General features: G+C 51.2%; 1 protein-coding gene across 4 annotated transcripts in view; it reads left to right on the forward strand.

Moving 5' to 3' along the window:
- ST3GAL2 (ST3 beta-galactoside alpha-2,3-sialyltransferase 2) overlaps nucleotides 1-24176 on the forward strand; it is a 43303-nt gene extending 19127 nt beyond the window's left edge. For 2 of the 4 annotated variants that reach the window (XM_044269665.1, XM_044269667.1), the window contains 6 exons: nucleotides 11520-12137; nucleotides 12946-13139; nucleotides 15693-15872; nucleotides 21557-21602; nucleotides 22608-22727; nucleotides 22814-24176. In XM_044269665.1, coding sequence (XP_044125600.1) covers nucleotides 11796-12137; nucleotides 12946-13139; nucleotides 15693-15872; nucleotides 21557-21602; nucleotides 22608-22727; nucleotides 22814-22993 — 1062 coding nt within the window. In that variant the 5' untranslated portion in view covers nucleotides 11520-11795 and the 3' untranslated portion in view covers nucleotides 22994-24176. Of the gene's footprint in view, nucleotides 1-446; nucleotides 517-10220; nucleotides 10303-11519; nucleotides 12138-12945; nucleotides 13140-15692; nucleotides 15873-21556; nucleotides 21603-22607; nucleotides 22728-22813 lie in introns of those variants that run through there. The other 2 variants (XM_044269666.1, XM_044269668.1) reach the window with 2 other exon arrangements.
- Nucleotides 24177-24837: the final 661 nt, after the last annotated feature.

The raw sequence follows: 24837 nt of genomic DNA on the forward strand, positions 1-24837 counted from the left end.
GCTAATTTTTCCCAATTTCTGTTAAATTTTATGACTGTCGTGAAGTACCATGTGTCACGAGAAAACAGTCTCTGAATGGCTTGGATAAGGGTGTTCTAAAGTTATTACCACATCATTTGCAAATTTGCAAAAAGATTTGCAAAAAATGGCCGGGGCAGGAAGGTGAAAACTGGCCCGGGGTAGTAGGGGTTAAGCAATTCTCATCTTTTTTTTATCACACATTTCCGGTCTCCTCTGCCATGTTTTTTTAGATTCTTTCAACCATTTTCTTGCACAATAAATACTATACTTTCTTCTCCTTTTCTCATCACACTTTTTTCTATTTCCTTTACTAATTTGTCACTTCCAGCCACACTCGGCTTCCCTTTACACTTTTTACGCCGCCTTTCCACGTACTTTACATTCTCTGGATCTAATTTGTCCAATTTGCTCTAATTTGTGCATAGACTTAACATCACCTTCTGACGACAAGACAGACTTCCGCATCCTAAAGCTTCCCCCGATACGTTCCCCATGGTATGTATCCCTGACTTAACCCGTCTGGTTGTTAGGATCTCCTTCATTCTGTTATCTACACTATTTTCAAGTAAATATAACTTGCCTTAAATAATGAAAAAAAGAAAAAAAAAAGTTCCTACAATTGTTGGTACTATTAGAAACACGTATATTCGACCTATACACTATAAAAATTAGGTATTTGGGTATTAAAGTGCTGTATCCGGTATATATTTCATCGTACCCTTTGTCTACAATTTTCAAAATCCTCCCTCCTTCTAAGGAAATGCCTGGCGTTGACCCAAATTTACATCATTGCAGTGGGTGGAAGATTTTTCTTTACTTCTGATGAAGGCTCAAATATACAGTGAATGCCAATGGACCTGTGATGATTAAACCAGTCCCTCCAGTCCCGTGGGCATTGGCCGAGAGGCAGGCTCAGTAATATTCATTAATAACCGGGATCCTCAGAAATATTACTATGACCTAAATATCTTCCTCTCTGTCTTTCTATTTCCTAAGGCTCCATTCACACGTCCGCAGAATGTGTCCGCATCCGTTCCGCAATTTGGCAGAACGGGTGCGGACCCATTCATTCTCTATGGGGACGGAATGGATGCGGACAGCACACAGTGTGCTGTCCGCATTTGCGGTGCGCGGCCCCGATCTTTAGGTCCGCAACTCCGCAAAAAGATAGAGCATGTCCTATTCTTGTCCGCAGCTTGCTTTCTATGGGGGTGACGGGCGGGTGTGTTGCGGACGTGTGAATGCAGCCTATTAATGATAAAGGAATGACCTCCTAACAACACAAGGTAATTACAACCTGATTTCTCCAATAAATTGTGTTTATGGAAAACTTGGTCTCTGACAGATCTGAGATCTATTTGACCTGGAGGCTTCTCAGAGTTATAGTACAAATGCACTTTTCACACTATGACATGGGACGGGTGTTATTATTTGGGAAATGTGCCGGGATGTGTTTTTTACCGTTTTCCACCTATCGTTTTGTCGTCAGACCAAACAATGACCTCAGACCACACCTAACTGATCTCCTTTACCCATTCAGGGTTTTATTTATTTAACCCTTATACATTCCCACAAATCACTCCATCATATGTATACACAAAACTTATATTTTATGGCCAAGTGCGATGACTCGAAGAGTCGTGAGTAACGTTGCTCGCTGCACTATGATTCGGACAAGAATCAAAGCTGCTTTCCAAAACGTTACCCTCCCGGGACTGTAATGTTCGCCGCCCTCCGGACGCCCAGAGCCGCTAGTTGCAAAATAGACAACTTACATACAGTACAGACAAAATAAACACTTTACATAAAGATATGTTCTGGTTCTGGCCAAGCTGCCAGTTCGGTTGATGTACTGCTCCAAATTAATTAAGATACGTGCACGGAGAGATCAGACAGACAACTCACTACATGGAGTTAAAAAGGATCTCTGGTTTATTTCTAAAAAAACAGACAATACATAGTTTTCACGAGAGGAGGGAGGGGAAGGGGGGTGAAAGATAAAGTATATATTTTCTATTGGCTATGAACTCTCTACTTTTCTGTAACCTTGACGGCCAGAGGAAATTCCTCCTCACTCCCCCCCCTTGTTCCTGGGTGAAACCGTTACTACTTCTTTCTTTGTAACTGCTTGCTTGAGCTGAACGGAAACCACAAAGAAACACATGATAAAAACACAAAGTAAGATTCTAGTTTATAGGCGTTGGCTGAATGCCTGGCCGCCATCTTGGCTCAACAAGCAAGTGTCCATTTTGTATCTATAGTCCATAACAGTCCCCCCTTGGAGACTTGATTGTAGACTTTCCCTTCGCCTAGCGAATCCCCTGGGCATACCATTCGTATCCTCTTCACCCGCAGTGGCGACAACCTACCCCTTATAGGTAGGCTCCCGGTTGCTCGGACTTGTGGTAATACCCTGGGATTCATCTCACCCTATCTCAGCCAGGCATCATTGTGAGGAGGGGGAGCTGTGTGGAGCGATGTTTCCTTCTGTCCTTCCTCATCGTAGAGGAGCATAATAGGTTGCTCATCAGTTTTCTTCATTCTTTTTGAAAAGCGGGTCTCACAAATAAGAACGAGCTTAATCACTACATATATCACCAATATTATTAGGGCTACCTGCAATATTACTTGGACAATTCCCATGAGCCAACCCCCAATACCTTTGAACCAGTTATTGGGGTTAAGGGAAGAGAAGGTATCAGACCACCATGTATCTTTATCAGCTTTATGTGCGTCCAGCCACTTATCTCTTAAATCCGCCATCTTCTCTATATCCACCTTAACTTGCAAATTACCCTGCGGGTCTATGTAATGGCAACAAGAGGGTCCCACAACCTGGCACATACCTCCATCTTTAGCTGTAACATAATCTAGAACTAATATGTGTTGGTTGGTGACAATGATTAACTGGTTTTGCACAATGTTTGAGGTATTCATAAGTCTCATCACTCCCCATATTTGGTCATCCAGGTCGTCTGTTGCTACTACCAGATGATCCCACATCTGCGCTATCATGGGATATATGAAGATGGAACTAACAATTTTGTTGGTAATGCTCGTCTCTACTACATGTGGCTTGCCATTTGGTCTGGGTGTGTTATCTTTGGCCCTACGATACAAGGTGTGTTTAGGTACTGCATTTATGTCAATTTCAGAGTGTGGTCCTATAAAGGTGGCAGGAGTAAGCTTGGCGATGGTGCACAGTCCTGTGACATTCTCAGATAACCATTTGTACACTTTGTGTCCACAAACTAAGTATATGTCGTCTGGAACTGCCACTGCTGTGCCATTTAATAATCGGGTAATTAGTTTGGCTAATTGTGTCCCTTTCGCCAACTCATATCCTTTTGACTGACTTTCGGTGTCGTTAGCTAATATACCTGTCCGGAGATCCTGTACAGTACGGTTGTTACAGGGCAGATCCTTTCCGTTCTCAGCATCTACACCAATACACTGCACGTGGCTGTCTGTTTTTGAATCATTGTAACCTGAGTGTATGTGTGGACTAAATGTCATACCTTTGGTTTGTACTTGGAGGCAATAACAGTGTGTCCAGCTAGGAAAACATGTGACATTAGCCCAGTGTCCCATTCATTACCCAGTGGCGTGAACACTGCAGATATGCCCACTGTCAAAGTCATGATCAGTATGTGAATCCTCATGGCTTATTGTTCCAGGGTCGTCGGGACAGCCTTTACTCTTTTACAATGTGAGGCGTGGATCCAGGTAAGCCTCCCTTCGAGTTTCACAGAGGTCGGGGTAGTCAGCAACACCTGGTACGGCCCCTCGTATCGTGGTTCGAGGGTGTTTCTGACGTGTTTCTTGACCACCACCCACTCTCCAGGTTTGAGAGTGTGTATTCCCTCTAGGGAGTCAGGATCTGGAATGGAAGAGAAAACTTGTGCACGTGTGTTAGACAATTGTTTACTATGGGCAATCACATATTTAGCAACAGATTCATAATGCATTTGCAATTGCAGTGGGAAGTACTGTCCCATCCTAGGCCGTGTCCTAATCAAAATTTGGTGTGGAGGCCTAGGGGTGTGTCTAACTGAAAATAGTGCTATTGGCAGGCATTGTACCCAACTGAGCCCTGTCTCCCCAGTCATTTTCAGCATCTTGGACTTCAGTACCCCGTTCAGTCGTTTGACTTTGTCGCCGCTTTGGGGTCTGTAGGGTGTGTGATAGGCTAAGTGTGACCCTACCATCTTCCAGACTTCTTGGGTTAATCTAGCAGTGAATGCTGGGCCCTGATCACTCTCAATGACCTCAGGTACTCCGAACCTACAGACAAGCTCCTGCATCAGTTTTTTTGCAGTAGTGGTTGCTGTCTGGTTTCGGACGGGGTAGGCTTCTGGCCACCCAGAGAACAAGTCTATCACTACTAGCACATATTGAAACCCTTGGCACATTGGCATCTGGATGTGGTCAATTTGAATCCGTTGGAACGGGTACTGGGCTTTGGGGAGACATTTGGTTGGTGTAGGCTCAGGTCTTCCCGGGTTGCACTGCGCACAGATGAGGCAAGACTGAGTATGCCTCACCAGGACAGGGGTTATCCCTGGGGCCATTGTCTATTAGTTCTTTCATGATGGTCTTAGATTGGTGGGTGGGCCCATGAGCTATTGAAGCTATCAGAGGATAGAGAGCTTTGGGCAGAGATGCTCTCCTTCCTTGGGTCCACAGTCCAGATTCTTTCTCTTCTTGGGCTGACTCTTTTAGCCAATCCAATTTTCTTGTGGCGTGGCCTGTTTCTGTATTTGTTTCAGGAGGTCCCATGTGATTTCTTCTTGTTCCAGGTCTTCCTGTGTTATCATAATCTGGTCTGACTGGACTCTTTCCTCTTTCACTGCTGCTTCCTTGGCCGCTTGGTCAGCTAGGGCCTTTCCTCTGGCTTCAGAGGTGTCAGCTCGAGTGGGCCTGTAGATCAATAAAATCTTCAGAATCTCCAGTATACTCCCCCCTTGGAAGAGGAAGGAGTGCAGCAGGATGGAGGATGTGGCACCTCTGAATGGTGACATTATCTGGCAGAAGCAAACTACACGGAAGCCGGAGGTGGCGCTGTGCAGTGAGGTGTTCAGGTTGAGTCTGCTGGAGGATGGCAGAAACGTCATGGAGAGCCAGAATAGTGAGGGGATGACCCAGCACAACGTCAGATGTGACGTTTAGAAGAGAGCTGGCAGCATGGATAGCTCTGACACAGGAAGGGGCTTCTCTGGCTACTGGGTCCAGTCTCTTTGTATGGTAGGACTTTGGGGTCCTTCAGGGTCACAGTGACTGGTGGGACATTGAGGTATCCAATATCCTGGGGTCCTCTGGCCCAGAGAGTATTGGGGATGAGGTGCAAAATGGTTTGCAGCGAATCCCCTTGCTCATATAAATCAGTGCAGAATTTTATTGTCAGACATCCGGCAGCCGTGGGTGTCACATAATTTTGAGTGAAAACCACAAAGACCAAGAAGCGAGACAGTTTCTTATCAGAAAGAGGAGCTTAAACTAACATTTCTGTGAAAAGAAAAAAAGGTGGGGGTCAACTGATCCCCGCAGCTGTCCTGCAGTGTGGTGGAATGATCTGCTATTTTAGCTTTTGTCCATTTCTGTAGTTGTTCTATAAAGAATTCTCCCGACTCATGATCCCGGGGGTCAAAGTTAGCACCTTTAAGTTCAGGGATGTGGATTTGATCCATTATCAGTGTGGAGTATTCACCTGTCTTGTTTTCCACTATACTTTGCAGGTCCGACCATGTGCACCCATAGGTTTGATGCACTTGGGACAGTTTCCTGAAAAAGGGCATGGGATGGGTCTCAGGGTCAGGCAGTAAATTCACTATGGTGAATAACTGTTGTGGGGTGAAAGACACATATTTTGGTGGTCCCTGTGGCCGGTTAAGTGCTAGGGCTTCTTTCAGTGTCTCAAAAAAGTTCTTTTGTAACTCTGTAATCTGACCCTGCAGTATTTGATCTTGTGAACGTCGTGATGGGCGCACGGTCATGGGTACAGTCCACTGTGGTGCCAGGGGTAAAGTTGACGGATCACCGTAGTCTGTCGGGGTACCCCGCGAAGGAGTCTGCATATTACCCGGTGCATTTTGTATGCCCATTGTGGATTCTGCAGCACCGTCTGCATCCCCCTGTTCTGCTTCATCAGGTTGCCCCCCTACCATTATAGGAGTAAGGGAATGTACCGTCCGGGTTAACCATGGGGTACAAGGTAGTAGGAAGGGGCAAGGGTGACATAGGAGTGACGGGGGGGTCCGGACCGAATGATATTAAAGGTCCGTTCATGGGCGTTGCCTGGGGACAAGATGGCGCTGTAGCTAACACGGGAAGTGATGGGACGTGCCGGGGAGTAGTTACCAAGGTGTGGTTTTGTGGGTGGGGAACCCCACAGGGAAGGCACGTATCACGGGAGGAGGGATTCTGTTGACCACGTGTTTTGCAGGTCCACCCACCTGCTTTCTTCCCGGCGCCATTATAGGGTGGTGGCAAGTCATGTATCAATGCAACACCAGGCTTACAGAAATATCTCTGTCTTTTCTCATCAAAATTTAGTTCCCCCCCCCCCCCCCCCCCGGTCTGTTCAAATTCTTTACTACAGTCCAACCACACACGGACCATGTCTGTCAATTTATCATCTTCTAACTTCCCCCTCTTCTCGTTTAACAACACTTGCCAGGTAGCACTACATAGGATGCCTCCTTTACAGACACCTTTAACTCTTCTCCAACTTACTTAATCCTTTTATGAAACGTTTGCCTCTCCTGTCCGCCACGTACTGTTCAGGTGAACAGTAACCCTTCGGGACACTTTCCTCATTTCCCATTATCTCTCGTACCTACTGAAGCCGCCTAAAGACCTCCTGTATAGAGTAATCACTGGACGCGAAGACCTTTGAGTCCCGGTCAGCACACTCTGGGCTACCGCGAACCGCTCTCCACCCATCTGTGATCGTCCCCTTTATGGAGATTTGAGTCAGACACCGGGCTGAACTCCGATACAGGAACACAGGAGAACTCCGTGTCTCCGTCAGTGATACTTGTCAACAGGGTCTTCACAACTTATAGGCACAACACAGTACATCAAGACTTTAAAAAAACATATGGGGTTCTTACTTTCATGCCCTCGAGGACGTCCCAGACTGCTTCCGCACCCCTCCCTCAGACGAACACCAAGAGGCTACACCAGGGGACACTTTATAGGCAAGATGACTCAATTTTCCTACCTCATATCACGGGTTGCGATCCCGGTGTCCGTTAGTGCGCCTCTCCCCGTCTGGTCTCTGGGGGTACGGGAACAGAGGGTCCAATCCTCGAGCCCCACGATTGGCGCCAAAATTGTTCTGGTTCTGACAAAGCTGCCAGTTCGGTTGATGTACTGCTCCAAATTAATTAAGATGCGTGCACGGAGAGATCAGACAGACAACTCACTACATGGAGTTAATCAGGATCTCTGGTTTATTTCTAAAAAAACAGACAATACATAGTTTTCACGAGAGGAGGGAGGGGAAGGGGGGTGAAAGATAAAGTATATATTTTCTATTGGCTATGAACTCTCTACTTTTCTGTAACCTTGACGGCCAGAGGAAATTCCTCCTCACTCCCCCCCCCTTGTTCCTGGGTGAAACCGTTACTACTTCTTTCTTTGTAACTGCTTGCTTGAGCTGAACGGAAACCACAAAGAAACACATGATAAAAACACAAAGTAAGATTCTAGTTTATAGGTGTAGGCTGAATGCCTGGTCGCCATCTTGGCTCAACAAGCAAGTGTCCATTTTGTATCTATAGTCCATAACAGATACTTGGACAACAGTTGGTTACATAAACAGTTACATGTCCCTAAAGTCCCTACCTACCCGGTACCGGTCATCTACAGGCTCATAGTTATTTATTCCTTCTCACACAGGCTATGGCCTTTACCCCCTTGAGAATCCCATCTCAAGTGCTCAAGACTCTAGTTTTCGTCGTCACTAAATCTAATCTTCCTAAAACCCCAAGGCCCCGTCTTGTATCGGTAACCACAGTAATAACGATATCTATCTACCAACAGAAATGGTTACTGTCTTACCTATATTCAGATGATACCGGATCCGCGATTCTCCATACTAAGTTCTTTGAATCCGTCTCTCCCCCTCGTCCTTCCGCCTGCCGGCCTCTGTTTAACAGCAATTCAGCCGGAGGTCTTTCCTAATCAGGGAGTCGGGGGACTCCCCTCCGTGTTCAGCCGCAGATGATCACATCCTCCCACTCTTAGGACCCCCATAGATCCCAGCCTCTGTCTCTGACCCCTCCATAGATCACATCCTCCCACTCTTAGGACCCCCATAGATCCCAGCCTCTGTCTCTGACCCCTGCATAGATCTTATCCTCCCACTCTTAGGACCCCCATAGATCCCAGCCTCTGTCTCTGACCTCTCCATAGATCACATCCTCCCACTCTTAGGACCCCCATAGATCCCAGCCTCTGTCTCTGACCCCTCCATAGATCACATCCTCCCACTCTTAGGACCCCCATAGATCCCAGCCTCTGTCTCTGACCCCTGCATAGATCTTATCCTCCCACTCTTAGGACCCCCATAGATCCCAGCCTCTGTCTCTGACCCCTCCATAGATCACATCCTCCCATTCTTAGGACCCCCATAGATCCCAGCCTCTGTCTCTGACCCCTCCATAGATCACATCCTCCCTCTCTTAGGACCCCCATAGATCCCAGCCTCTGTCTCTGACCTCTCCATAGATCACATCCTCCCACTCTTAGGACCCCCATAGATCCCAGCCTCTGACCTCTCCATAGATCACATCCTCCCACTCTTAGGACCCCTTATAGATCCCAGCTTCTGTCTCTGACCTCTCCATAGATCACATCCTCCCACTCTTAGGACCCCCATAGATCCCAGCCTCTGTCTCTGACCCCTCCATAGATCACGTCCTCCCACTCTTAGGACCCCCATAGATCCCAGCCTATGTTTCTGACCCCTCCATAGATCACATCCACTCTTAGGACCCCCATAGATCCCAGCCTCTGTCTCTGACCCCTCCATAGATCACATCCTCCCTCTCTTAGGACCCCTTATAGATCCCAGCCTCTGTCTCTGACCCCTCCATAGATCACATCCTCCCACTCTTAGGACCCCCATAGATCCCAGCCTCTGTCTCTGACCTCTCCATAGATCACATCCTCCCACTCTTAGGACCCCCATAGATCCCAGCCTCTGTCTCTGACCCCTCCATAGATCACATCATCCCACTCTTAGGACCCCCATAGATCCCAGCCTCTGTCTCTGACCCCTCCATAGATCACATCCTCCCACTCTTAGGACCCCCATAGATCCCAGCCTCTGCCTCTGACCCCTCCATAGATCACATCCTCCCACTCTTAGGACCCCCATAGATCCCAGCCTATGTCTCTGACCCCTCCATAGATCACATCATCCCTCTCCCAGGCAGGGCAGTGCCATTGATGACCTCACTGGTTATAATGGCTCCATCTCCTGTATTCTCCCTTCTCTGCTTTCCCCTTTGCATGTCTGCGTCTAGGGGCCAAATGCGGCCCCCAACCATCTGGTGACAGACATGTATGTCCATGTCTTGTGGCAGCTCACAAGTATTTTTCATGTATTCTCCCAGTAGATGGAGCCATCACAGGGGGGCAGTTACTGAGCGGTATTTTGTGGTGCTATATGGTTCTGCTGGCTCTGCCTACTTGTATTGGTCCCGCCTTCTGTCAGTTTGGACCCGCCTACAACATAAGGCACCATTTAGTATTTTTTCCAGGGTCCCCTGGCTGCGGCTCTCCACGTGTTGGGCTGCGTTGCGCCATGTACACCACCCTGTCCCTCATTATACCGTATGTATGTGATCAGGACCCCTCTAGGGGCCAGAATAGAGAGCCACCAACCTAGAGCAGCTCCAAAAAGTTGGCTGCTGATCTCTGGACAGGACCTGGACTCCATCACCTGTGCTGAGGCTGAAAAGACCATCTCCTAGAGAGTCCGGCCGTCCATCAGCCGCCCCCCCCCCCCCTCCCCCCATTATCTTGTCTGTGTTTGTGGGATTGCTTCCTTCTCATTGGGCAGATGTTCAGGGGCAGCCGAGGCGCTGGCACAGCTGCGGCTATTAATGTGAGGTTTGTGCCACGGGAGGATTAAGTGTCATGTGACCTCCTTATCGCAGAGCAGGAATTTAATATCGCATTAACTTTCCCCGGGCATCCTGAGGCTCTGCTGGTGCCAGCTGCAGGGGTTAAAAGATATGGCCGCTGTGGGGGATGGGTGCAGAATTATAGGTGAGTGCTGTAGTGGAGGGGTACAGGGTTAGAGAGGTGGGGGACGAGTTCAGGTTTGAGGCGTTGGCACTGAGGGGGAAGGGTGCAGAGTTAGAGAGATGGGCATTGTGGAGGACTTGTAAAGGGTTAGAGACGTGGGCGCTACAGGGAACGAGTGCAGGGTTAAAGAGGGGGGCACTGCAGGGAATGAGGGCAGTGTTAGAGAGGGGGGCACTGTGGGGGACGAGGGCAGGGTTAGAGAGGGGGGCACTGTGGGGGACGAGGGCAGGGTTAGAGAGGGGGCACTGTGGGGGACGAGGGCAGGGTTAGAGATGGTGCTGCAGGGGGTTGGAGCAGGATTAGAGAGGGGGGCACTGGGGGACGAGGGCAGGGTTAGAGAGGGGGGCACTGTGGGGGACGAGGGCAGGGTTAGAGAGGGGGGCACTGTGGGGGACGAGGGCAGGGTTAGAGAGGGGGGCACTGTGGGGGACGAGTGCAGGGTTAGAGATGGTGCTGCAGGGTGTTGGAGCAGGATTAGAGAGGGGGGCACTGTGGGGGACGAGGGCAGGGTTAGAGAGGGGGGCACTGTGGGGGACGAGGGCAGGGTTAGAGAGGGGGCACTGTGGGGGACGAGGGCAGTGTTAGAGATGGTGCTGCAGGGTGTTGGAGCAGGATTAGAGAGGGGGGCACTGTGGGGGACGAGGGCAGGGTTAGAGAGGGGGGCACTGTGGGGGACGAGGGCAGGGTTAGAGAGGGGGGCACTGTGGGGGACGAGGGCAGGGTTAGAGAGGGGGCACTGTGGGGGACGAGGGCAGTGTTAGAGATGGTGCTGCAGGGGGTTGGAGCAGGATTAGAGAGGGGGGCACTGTGGGGGACGAGGGCAGGGTTAGAGAGGGGCACTGTGGGGGACGAGGGCAGGGTTAGAGAGGGGGGCACTGTGGGGGACGAGTGCAGGGTTAGAGATGGTGCTGCAGGGGGTTGGAGCAGGATTAGAGATGGGCGCTGTAGAGATGGGGCAGGGTTAGAGAGGGGGGTGCTTCGTGGGACAGGTGCACGGTTAGAAACATGGGCGCTGCGGGAGACAGGTGCAGGATTAGAAACGTTGGCACTGTAGGGGACTGGTGCAGGGTTAGAGACGTGGGCACTGATGGGTGCAGGGCTGAAGTGGGCGCTGTTGGTAAAAGGCGTCAGTGTGAAGAGGTTGTCAGCGGTCTTTACACCTCTTCTCTTTTCTGCAGGTGATGTTGCCGTGAGATGCAGCGGTGACGCTCGGTGACTGGGAGGCGCCAATCCCTGCAGTGTGGACTTCATGTTGATAGCGCAGCAGGCGTGTGGTGGAGGGGCTGAAGACAGAGATAAATGTGCGGATCTGCTGGCCCCGGGTCCCGTAGCTGACTCTTACTCACATCGGCACATGGTTCTTGCTTTCTCCAGTGTCAGCTGCCAGCCCTCCTAGGTGTGCCAGGGTGGAGGCCCATGCTGTGGATCTGTGGGACTGGGGGTCCCTGGGAAGGATGAGGTGCTCCCTGCGAATATGGCTTCTCAGCACCTCCGTTCTGCTCTTCATCATGTCTCTCCTCTTTACCTTCTCTCACAATGGAACGGAGGCCCCGCTGTACTTAGAGCTGGGGGGATGGGCATCAGCAGAGGGGCACCCGGTCCGGCTCGTGCCAGGTTACCCCGGGGTGAGGCATCGCCCCCAGGCTCCTCAGCTCTCCAAGGACTGTGCCTGCCGCCACTGCCTGCGCCAACCTGGGCATTCCACCTGGTTCGACGGTCACTACGATGCGGCCATCTCTCCTGTGTGGACCCTGGAGAACCTGGAGCTGCCGGCCGATGTACAGCACTGGTGGATGGTCAGTAGGCCTGAGCAGAAAAGGAATCCTCCGCTAGAGGGAGCTCACTACATACAGATTATACAGCAACCACTAGAGGGAGCTCACTACATACAGAGTATACAGCCACCACTAGAGGGAGATTACTACATACAGATTATACAGCCACCACTAGAGGGAGCTCACTACATACAGATTATACAGCCACCACTAGAGGGAGCTCACTACATACAGATTATACAGCAACCACTAGAGGGAGCTCACTACATACAGAGTATACAGCCACCACTAGAGGAAGATTACTACATACAGATTATACAGCCACCACTAGAGGGAGCTCACTACATACAGATTATACAGCCACCACTAGAGGGAGCTCACTACATACAGATTATACAGCCACCACTAGAGGGAGCTCACTGCATACAGATTATACAGCCACCGCTAGAGGGAGCTCACTACATACAGATTATACAGCCACCACTAGAGGGAGCTCACTACATACAGATTATACAGCCACCACTAGGGGAGCTCACTACATACAGATTATACAGCCACCACTAGGGGGAGCTCACTACATACAGATTATACAGCAACCACTAGAGGGAGCTCACTACATACAGATTATACAGCCACCACTAGAGGGAGCTCACTACATACAGATTATACAGCCACCACTAGAGGGAGCTCACTACATACAGATTATACAGTCACCACTAGTCTAATAACAGGTGTAATTACTGGCAGGATTGGTGGAATCTGATTGGCTGTTTCTGTTGCCCTGTCCTTTGCCCAGAATCCATGTTGTATGTTATTTGTCCTTCATCAGATGCTGCAGCCTCAGTTCCGGTCACAGAACACCCTGGAGGTCCTGACTCAGCTTTTCCAGATCATTCCTGGGCACAACCCCTACAAGCTGCAGGATCCCCTTTTGTGCCAACGCTGCGCTGTGGTTGGAAATTCCGGCAACCTGCGAGGATCTGGCTACGGAAAAGACATCGACAGCCACAGCTTCATTATGAGGTAGTAAAGGGCCAATATACCCCTCTGTGTGCCTATCCCTATGGCTGATAACAGGGAGCAATAGACTGTATTCTCCTGTCCTACAGTCATCCTCCCCTGAAATGGCTGATAACAGGGGGCAATAGACTGTATTCTCCTGTCCTACAGTCATCCTCTCCCCTGAAATGGCTAATAACAGGGAGCAATAGTCTGTATTCTCCTGTCCTACAGTCATCCTCTCCTCTGAAATAGCTGATAACAGGGGCAATAGACTGTATTCTCCTGTCCTACATTCATCCTCCCCCCTGAAATGGCTGATAACAGGGAGCAATAGACTGTATTCTCCTGTCCTACAGTCATCCTCTCCCCTGAAATGGCTGATAACAGGGGGGGCAATAGACTGTATTCTCCTGTCCTACAGTCATCCCCCCCCCCCCTGAAATGGCTGATAACAGGGGCAATAGACTGTATTCTCCTGTCCTACAGTCATCCTCTCCCCTGAAATGGCTGATAACAGGGAGCAATAGACTGTATTCTCCTGTCCTACAGTCATCCTCCCCCCTGAAATGGCTGATAACAGGGAGCAATAGACTGTATTCTCCTGTCCTACAGTCATCCCCCCCCCCCCCCCCCTCTGAAATGGCTGATAACAGGGGGCAATAGACTGTATTCTCCTGTCCTACAGTCATCCTCTCCCCTGAAATGGCTGATAACAGGGGGCAATAGACTGTATTCTCCTGTCCTACAGTCATCCTCTCCCCTGAAATGGCTGATAACAGGGAGCAATAGACTGTATTCTCCTGTCCTACAGTCATCCTCTCCCCTGAAATGGCTGATAACAGGGAGCAATATACTGTATTCTCCTGTCCTACAGTCATCCTCTCCCCTGAAATGGCTGATAACAGGGAGCAATAGACTGTATTCTCCTGTCCTACAGTCATCCTCTCCCCTGAAATGGCTGATAACAGGGGGCAATAGACTGTATTCTCCTGTCCTACAGTCATCCTCTCCCCTGAAATGGCTGATAACAGGGGGCAATAGACTGTATTCTCCTGTCCTACAGTCATCCTCTCCTCTGAAATGGCTGATAACAGGAGGCAATAGACTGTATTCTCCTGTCCTACAGTCATCCTCTCCCCTGAAATGGCTGATAACAGGAGGCAATAGACTGTATTCTCCTGTCCTACAGTCATCCTCTCCCCTGAAATGGCTGATAACAGGGGGCAATAGACTGTATTCTCCTGTCCTACAGTCATCCTCTCCCCTGAAATGGCTGATAACAGGGGGCAATAGACTGTATTCTCCTGTCCTACAGTCATCCTCTCCCCTGAAATGGCTGATAACAGGGGGCAATAGACTGTATTCTCCTGTCCTACAGTCATCCTCTCCCCTGAAATGGCTGATAACAGGGGGCAATAGACTGTATTCTCCTGTCCTACAGTCATCCTCTCCCCTGAAATGGCTGATAACAGGGGGCAATAGACTGTATTCTCCTGTCCTACAGTCATCCTCTCCTCTGAAATGGCTGATAACAGGAGGCAATAGACTGTATTCTCCTGTCCTACAGTCATCCTCTCCTCTGAAATGGCTGATAACAGGGGGGCAATAGACTGTATTCTCCTGTCCTACAGTCATCCTCTCCCCTGAAATGGCTGATAACAGGGAGCAATAGACTGTATTCTCCTGTCCTACAGTCATCCTCTCCCCTGAAATGGCTGATAACAGGGGGCAATAGACTGTATTCTCCTGTCCTACAGTCATCCCCTCCCCTGAAATGGCTGATAACAGGGGGCAATAGACTGTATTCTCCTGTCCTACAGTCATCCTCTCCCCTGAAATGGCTGATAACAGGGGGGGCAATAGACTGTATTCTCCTGTCCTACAGTCATCCCCCCCCCCCCCCCCTGAAATGGCTGATAACAGGGGCAAAATAGACTGTATTCTCCTGTCCTACAGTCATCCTCTCCCCTGAAATGGCTGATAACGGGGCAATAGACTGTATTCTCCTGTCCTACAGTCATCCTCTCCCCTGAAATGGCTGATAACAGGGAGCAATAGACTGTATTCTCCTGTCCTACAGTCATCCTCTCCCCTGAAATGGCTGATAACAGGGGGCAATAGACTGTATTCTCCTGTCCTACAGTCATCCTCTCCCCTGAAATGGCTGATAACAGGGGGGGCAATAGACTGTATTCTCCTGTCCTACAGTCATCCCCCCCCCCCTGAAATGGCTGATAACAGGGGCAATAGACTGTATTCTCCTGTCCTACAGTCATCCTCCCCTCTGAAATGGCTGATAACAGGGGGCAATAGACTGTATTCTCCTGTCCTACAGTCATCCTCTCCCCTGAAATGGCTGATAACAGGGGGCAATAGACTGTATTCTCCTGTCCTACAGTCATCCTCTCCCCGGCCTGCAGATACTGCTCCCTGGTGGTCACTGAGGGGAATGCGTCTAACATCTTGGAGTTTTGAGGTGTAACATTATACGGTGCGCTCCGCTCCCAGCATGCGCTGCAGGGTGATTGAGCCGCCTGCTGTGTACTGAATCTAACCCCAGGTCTTTTCTGTCAGGATAAACCAGGCTCCGACACTTGGCTTTGAGAACGACGTTGGCTCCAGAACCACCCACCACTTCATGTACCCAGAGAGTGCAAAGAATCTGCCTACCAACGTCAGCTTCGTGCTGGTGCCGTTTAAAGCTCTGGATCTCCTGTGGATCACCAGCGCGCTCTCTACCGGGCAGATCCACTTGTAAGTCCTTGGGGTTGTCGAGATGTTCACTACTTACTGCTTGGGATCTGTTCAGCGGACCATTAATAGTTTGTATTGCGTCCTGCCCCCGTGCCTTCCTCTGTTGGTGCAGTGCGGGGGCTGCCCGTGCGCAGTTACCCTGTCCAGCTACCACGGGTCAACCTCATACAGATTCAGGTGTTTATCTGTTCTCAGAGCCCTCCACCCGGGCCATGCAGCTGTTCAGACTAGAGCACACAGCATGGGCCCACATCATAGAGGAAAGAGACAAAGGTCTGAGAGAAAGCAGAGCATCCATAGCGGACTGCAGGGAGGGGGGTCACATACCTCTTAGCAGAGCATCTATAGCAGACTGCAGGGAGGGGGGTCACATACCTCTTAGCAGAGAATCCATAGCAGACTGCAGGGAGGGGGGTCACATACCTCTTAGCAGAGCATCTATAGCAGACTGCAGGGAGGGGGGTCACATACCTCTTAGCAGAGCATCCATAGCAGACTGCAGGGAGGGGGGTCACATACTCCTTAGCAGAGCATCTATAGCAGACTGCAGGGAGGGGGGTCACATACCTCTTAGCAGAGCATCTATAGCAGACTGCAGGGAGGGGGGGTCACATACTCTTTAGCAGAGCATCTATAGCAGACTGTGCAGGAGAAGGGAGGGGGGTCACATACTCCTCCACAGAGCATCTACAGCAGACTGTGCAGGAGAAGGGAGGGGGGATCACATACTCCTCCACAGAGCATCTACAGCAGACTGTGCAGGAGAAGGGAGGGGGGTCACATACCTCTTAGCAGAGCATCCATAGCAGACTGCAGGGAGGGGGGTCACATACCTCTTAGCAGAGCATCCATAGCAGACTGCAGGGAGGGGGGTCACATACCACTTAGCAGAGCATCCATAGCAGACTGCAGGGAGGGGGGTCACATACCTCTTAGCAGAGCATCCATAGCAGACTGCAGGGAGGGGGATCACATACTCCTCCACAGAGCATCTACAGCAGACTGCAGGGAGGGGGGTGACATACCCCTTAGCAGAGCATCTACAGCAGACTGCAGGGAGGGGGGTCACATACTCTTTAGCCGAGCATCCATAGCAGACTGCAGGGAGGGGGGTCACATACTCTTTAGCAGAGCATCTACAGCAGACTGTGCAGGAGCAGGGAGGGGGGATCACATACTCCTCCACAGAGCATCTACAGCAGACTGTGCAGGAGAAGGGAGGGGGGATCACATACTCCTCCACAGAGCATCTACAGCAGACTGTGCAGGAGCAGGGAGGGGTTTCACATACTCCTCCACCGAGCTTCTACAGCAGACTGTGCAGGAGCAGGGAGGGGTGTCACATACTCCTCCACAGAGCATCTACAGCAGACTGTGCAGGAGCAGGGAGGGGGATCACATACTCCTTCACAGAGCATCTACAGCAGACAGTACAGGAGCAGGGAGGGGGATCACATACTCCTTCACAGAGCATCTACAGCAGACTGTGCAGGAGCAGGGAGGGGGATCACATACTCCTCCACAGAGCTTCTACAGCAGACTGTGCAGGAGCAGGGAGGGGGATCACATACTCCTCCACAGAGCATCTACAGCAGACTGTGCAGGAGAAGGGAGGGGTGTCACATACTCCTCCACAGAGCATCTACAGCAGACTGTGCAGGAGAAGGGAGGGGTGTCACATACTCCTCCACAGAGCATCTACAGCAGACTGTGCAGGAGCAGGGAGGGGGATCACATACTCCTTCACAGAGCATCTACAGCAGACAGTGCAGGAGCAGGGAGGGGGATCACATACTCCTTCACAGAGCATCTACAGCAGACTGCAGGAGCAGGGAGGGGGATCACATACTCCTCCACAGAGCTTCTACAGCAGACTGTGCAGGAGCAGGGAGGGGGATCACATACTCCTCCACAGAGCATCTACAGCAGACTGTGCAGGAGAAGGGAGGGGTGTCACATACTCCTCCACAGAGCATCTACAGCAGACTGTGCAGGAGAAGGGAGGGGTGTCACATACTCCTCCACAGAGCATCTACAGCAGACTGTGCAGGAGCAGGGAGGGGGGATCACATACTCCTCCACAGAGCTTCTACAGCAGACTGTGCAAGAGAAGGGAGGGGGATCACATACTCCTCCACAGAGCATCTACAGCAGACTGTGCAGGAGCAGGGAGGGGGATCACATACTCCTTCACAGAGCTTCTACAGCAGACTGTGCAGGAGAAGGGAGGGGTGTCACATACTCCTCCACAGAGCATCTACAGCAGACTGTGCAGGAGCAGGGAGGGGGGATCACATACTCCTCCACAGAGCTTCTACAGCAGACTGTGCAGGAGCAGGGAGGGGGGATCACATACTCCTCCACAGAGCTTCTACAGCAGACTGTGCAAGAGAAGGGAGGGGGATCACATACTCCTCCACAGAGCATCTACAGCAGACTGTGCAGGAGCAGGGAGGGGGGATCACATACTCCTCCACAGAGCTTCTACAGCAGACTGTGCAGGAGAAGGGAGGGGTGTCACATACTCCTCCACAGAGCATCTACAGCAGACAGTGCAGGAGCAGGGAGGGGGATCACATACTCCTCAGCATCAGTCTGTCTGATGTAAAAGCAGAAATACAGTAATGAAGCTGCGCTGATACATGAGATCTAGTGAATACAGCAGCATCCTGAGCACACCGATACAGCATAGATTACTTGGGGGGAGGGGGCACAGACCTCGCATCCAGCATGTATTACTGGGGGGACACACAGACCTCACATCCGGCATGTATTACTGGGGGACACACAGACCTCACATCCAGCATGTATTACTGGAGGACACACAGACCTCACATCCGGCATGTATTACTGGGGGACACACAGACCTCACATCCGGCATGTATTACTGGGGGACACACAGACCTCACATCCGGCATGTATTACTGGGGGACACACAGACCTCACATCCGGCATGTATTACTGGGGGAGACACAGACCTCACATACGGCATGTATTACTGGGGGACACACAGACCTCACATCCGGCATGTAGTACTGGGGGGACACACAGACCTCACATCCGGCATGTATTACTGGGGGACACACAGACCTCACATCCGGCATGTATTACTGGGGGACACACAGACCTCACATCCGGCATGTAGTACTGGGGGGACACACAGACCTCACATCCGGCATGTATTACTGGGGGACACACAGACCTCACATCCGGCATGTATTACTGGGGGACACACAGACCTCACATCCGGCATGTATTACTGGGGGACACACAGACCTCACATCCGGCATGTAGTACTGGGGGGCACACACAGACCTCACATCCGGCATGTAGTACTGGGGGGCACACACAGACCTCACATCCAGCATGTAGTACTGGGGGGCACACACAGACCTCACATCCAGCATGTATTACTGGGGGGCACACACAGACCTCACATCCAGCATGTATTACTGGGGGGCACACACAGACCTCACATTCAGCATGTATTACTGGGGGACACAGACCTCACATCCAGCATGTATTATTGGGGGACACACAGACCTCACATCCAGCATGTATTACTGGGACACACACACACACACACAGACCTCACATCCAGCATGTATTACTGGGGGACACACAGACCTCACATCCAGCATGTATTACTGGGGGACACACAGACCTCACATCCAGCATGTATTACTGGGGGACACACAGACCTCACATCCGGCATGTATTACTGGAGGACACACAGACCTCACATCCAGCATGTATTACTGGGACACACACACACACACAGACCTCACATCCAGCATGTAGTACTGGGGGGAACACACAGACCTCACATCCAGCATGTATTATTGGGGGGCACACACAGACCTCACATCCAGCATGTATTACTGGGGGACACACAGACCTCATATCCTGCATGTATTACTGGGGGGCACACACAGACCTCACATCCAGCATGTATTACTGGGGGGCACACACAGACCTCACATCCGGCATGTATTACTGGGACACACACAGACCTCATATCTGGCATGTATTACTGGGGGACACACAGACCTCACATCCAGCATGTATTACTGGGGGACACACAGACCTCACATCCAGCATGTATTACTGGGGGACACACAGACCTCACATCCAGCATGTATTACTGGAGGACACACAGACCTCACATCCGGCATGTATTACTGGGGGACACACAGACCTCACATCCAGCATGTATTACTGGGACACACACACACACACACACAGACCTCACATCCAGCATGTAGTACTGGGGGGCACACACAGACCTCACATCCAGCATGTATTACTGGGGGGCACACACAGACCTCACATCCAGCATGTATTACTGGAGGACACACAGACCTCATATCTGGCATGTATTACTGGGGGACACACAGACCTCATATCCTGCATGTATTATTGGGGGACACACACAGACCTCACATCCAGCATGTATTACTGGGGGACACACAGACCTCATATCTGGCATGTATTACTGGGGGACACACAGACCTCATATCTGGCATGTATTACTGGGGGACACACAGACCTCATATCCGGCATGTATTACTGGGGGGCACACACAGACCTCACATCCGGCATGTATTACTGGGGGACACACAGACCTCATATCCGGCATGTATTACTGGGGGACACACAGACCCCACATCCAGCATGTATTACTGGGACACACACACACACACAGACCTCACATCCAGCATGTAGTACTGGGGGGCACACACAGACCTCACATCCAGCATGTATTACTGGGGGGCACACACAGACCTCATATCCTGCATGTATTACTGGGGGGCACACACAGACCTCACATCCGGCATGTATTACTGGGGGACACACAGACCTCATATCTGGCAAGTATTACTGGGGGACACACAGACCTCATATCCTGCATGTATTATTGGGGGACACACAGACCTCACATCCAGCATGTATTACTGGGGGACACACAGACCTCATATCCTGCATGTATTATTGGGGGACACACAGACCTCACATCCAGCATGTATTACTGGGGGGCACACACAGACCTCACATCCGGCATGTATTACTGGGGGACACACAGACCTCACATCCGGCATGTATTACTGGGGGACACACAGACCTCATATCCGGCATGTATTACTGGGGGACACACAGACCTCATATCCGGCATGTATTACTGGGGGACACACAGACCTCACATCCGGCATGTATTACTGGGGGACACACAGACCTCACATCCGGCATGTATTACTGGGGGACACACAGACCTCACATCCGGCATGTATTACTGGGGGACGCACAGACCTCACATCCGGCATGTATTACTGGGGGACACACAGACCTCACATCCGGCATGTATTACTGGGGGACACACAGACCTCACATCCGGCATGTATTACTGGGGGACACACAGACCTCATATCCTGCATGTATTACTGGGGGACACTCCAACACAAGAAGTTTGATTCTAGCTGCTGGTTGTAAGCTAAGATCGAATGAAGTTTGCTCTTACTGTGTGCTATTCCTTTCTCGGCCATCGGAGAACCCTTTTAAGTTAGGGGGGGGGGGTGGTAACATGTGAATAGATCGCCACCTGCTGGCTGGTATATTGTAAATTCAGTGTGTAGTAATTGTCCTGACGCTTATCTAGTCACTGACCGCCGCTTGTCTCCTCCTTACAGCACATACGCCCCGGTGAAGGCGTTCCTGCGGGTGGACAAGGATAAGGTGAGGGTCCAGAGTGTCTGTTCTATTACTGGACGGCACATGAGAAGTTGCAGGAGGTGACGCCCCCTCTGGTCCGGGAGAGGGCAACGAGGAGGAGGATGGGAGCAGCAGAGGGGCTATCCGGAATGGTTTGGGGGTGCAGCTAGGATTGTGAGGTGGGTGGAGCTTGGTAAAGAGCTTTAAGTAGGTGGAGCCTGGGGAACAACAGTGAGTGGGTGGGCTCAGGGAGGGGCTCAGTAATTGGGTGGAGCCCAGGGAGTGCAGTTAGTGGGTGAAGTCTAGAAAAGGGGTTGGGACCTGGGGAGGGGATCAGTGAGAGGGTCTGGCAATGAGTGAGGTCAGGAGGGGGGGGGGGGCACAGTGAGTGGGTGGACCCACGGGGGGGGGGGGGGGGGGCAGTGTATAGGTGGGGCTATGGGGATAAGAACTGTGAGTGGGTGGAGCCGGGAAGGGGCAGCTGTGGGAGGGGCACTGTGATTGGGTGGAGCTGTGGGAGGGGCACTGTGATTGGGTGGAGCTGTGGGAGGGGCACTGTGAGTGGGTGGAGCTGTGGGAGGGGCACTGTGAGTGGGTGGAGCTGTGGGAGGGGCACTGAGTGGGCGGAGCTGTGGGAGGGGCACTGTGATTGGGCGGTGCTGTGGGAGGGGCACTGTGAGTGGGTGGAGCTGTGGGAGGTGCACTGTGAGTGGGTGGAGCTGTGGGTGGAGCTGTGGGAGGGACACTGTGATTGGGTGGAGCTGTGGGAGGGGCACTGTGATTGGGTGGAGCTGTGGGAGGAGCACTGTGAGTGGGTGGAGCTGTGGGAGGAGCACTGAGTGGGTGGAGCTGTGGGAGGGGCACTGTGAGTGGGTGGAGCTGTGGGAGGGGCACTGTGAGTGGGTGAAGCTGTGGGAGGAGCACTGTGAGTGGGTGGAGCTGTGGGAGGGGCACTGTGAGTGGGTGGAGCTGTGGGAGGGGCACTGTGATTGGGTGGAGCACACTCACTTTCTTGCATTTCCTCCACAGGTTCAGATCTACAATCCAGCGTTCTTTAAATACATCCATGACCGCTGGACGGAGCATCATGGCCGCTACCCCTCCACCGGCATGCTGGTCCTGTTCTTCGCCCTCCATGTCTGTGACGAGGTGAGTGGCGGGCGTGCGCCCTTGGCAGCTCTGTCCTGTCCGTGTGTTGCCAGTAACCCCTGTGTATATTTTTGGTTCCCCCTCAGGTGGATGTTTTTGGTTTTGGTGCAGACAGTCGGGGAAATTGGCATCACTACTGGGAAAACAACCGCTACGCCGGTGAATTCCGCAAAACTGGCGTCCATGATGCCGACTTTGAGGCGCAGCTCATTGACACACTTGCCCGGGAGGGAAAAATCAAGGTGTATGGTGGGCAGTCTCTGTAAGCTCCGCCTACATTTCATAGACGGCAGAGGTCCCGCCCCTGCAGAACTGGCCAAGCCGCTATTTTTCTAGTCTCGCCCTGATGGCGGCTTCAGAGTTTGACTTTTGTTGTAATATTGGATTCTGCCTCCAGCGTGGATTTGGGGGTGACCAGACGGGGTGCCCTCCATGTGCACTGACGACTAGAAGACTACGTATTACTACGTGCTGTATCCCCGCCGAGCAGCCTCCTGGCACTGAGGGCCTCACTAACGACAATCTCCGGTGACGTACGCCTTGTTCAATCCTCTTCTTGCATCAGCCAATCATGTTTGAGACATTTTCTGACCCTGTGTCATGAGCTGCTCCGACCCCTGGGGGTCAGCACTGAGTCCTGGGGCCCCCTTCCTAGTGCCACCATCTGCTTGCTGTCAGTGAATAGAGCGGTTCTCACACAGGATTGTCTGTGTACAATGTAACAAGAACTCAGCCGTGAGCGCAGGACAAGGTCAAGATGGAGTTTTATAATAAGCTTTCCCTTATGCTGACAGCAAGCAGAGATATTGAAGACTATGGAGCTGAAACATATCAGAAGATTGCAGAACTTTGCTATCCACATAAATCGATCCCTTAGTTTGTGGGTGCGGTGATCACCCCACTTCTTCCCAGTCCTTTTTTTCCCCCTCCTCCGCCCTTTTACATGGCTGCGTGTGGAGCCAACTTCTGAGCTGACAATGGACTAAATGTTTTGGGGTTCCTGCACATGACGGAGGCTGGTGACGCCATCATGATCTGTCGTACAAGATGTCCGCCTGCACAGAGGGCCACACAAGGGTCCAGGGGGAGGGGCCATGCTATCCAGAGAAGCCAATCACAGCTCTGCTTTTTAAGTCTAAATGGCAATGAAATAAATGAATGATGGATTCTGATTGGTTGCTCTGGGTCACATGGTCTTTTGCCGACTGATGTTGTCAGGGGCCCGATCGCGGCTGTGCAGGCGTTGAGACGATTTCAGTGTTTAATAGAAATGTGACTTTGTGAATTTTCTTTGCTTCAACCCTTCAGTTTCCTCCTCCTTTGTGGCTCTTTGGGGGTGGGGCTTATCAGTATTCTTATTCTTTGTGCACTTTCTAGAGGGATTGTCTTTATGGCTCTGCCCCCGGGGAACGTACAGCGAGGTTTGTTATAATAAATGCAAAACACTCATCTCCTGCTTCTTATTCTCCTGCAATCGCCGCTCAGCATGCAGAATTGTCACGCTGGAGGCGTTAAATACCATGCGATTTTTACCATATGATGTATCACATCTTATGGCGCCGCCTGGAGTTCATATAATTCATAATATGGCGCCACCTGGTGTTCACGTTAGGGTTGCATTGAATTTCAATATTTTTTCAGTACTTTGATACCCGGTTCGATGCGATACTATATATTTTTTTTTTTTTATACCAAACCTTGCACAGCTCCGTATCGGCACCTGCCAGTGAACAGGGCGAGCAGAAAGCGCAGTGCATACCGTGTTATCATAAGCGGCTGCACAGTGGAGGAGGAGGAGGGAGCGTGCGCCTCTCCTCCCTGTGACACGGCCGGCCACTGAGTGGCCCAATGTGTGAGGGAGACTAGGAGAGGAGCGGAAACTCGCCAATAACATGGCTGTTTGTGGGCTGCAATATGGGTGCTGGCTGTTTGTGCACCACATCACGGATGGGTCCGCAATCAGGAAGGTGCGGAACAGAGGCATGGAAGCATTACAAAGTGAGTCTGTGGGGTATCTGTCCGTGCCTCTACAACGCAAAAACATAGAACATGTTCTATTTTATTGCGGTGCAGACGGATCACAGACCCATTCAAGTTGAATGGGACTGCA

Source organism: Bufo gargarizans, chromosome 10, assembly GCF_014858855.1.
Source record: "Bufo gargarizans isolate SCDJY-AF-19 chromosome 10, ASM1485885v1, whole genome shotgun sequence".
NCBI classification, from domain to species: Eukaryota; Metazoa; Chordata; class Amphibia; order Anura; family Bufonidae; genus Bufo; species Bufo gargarizans.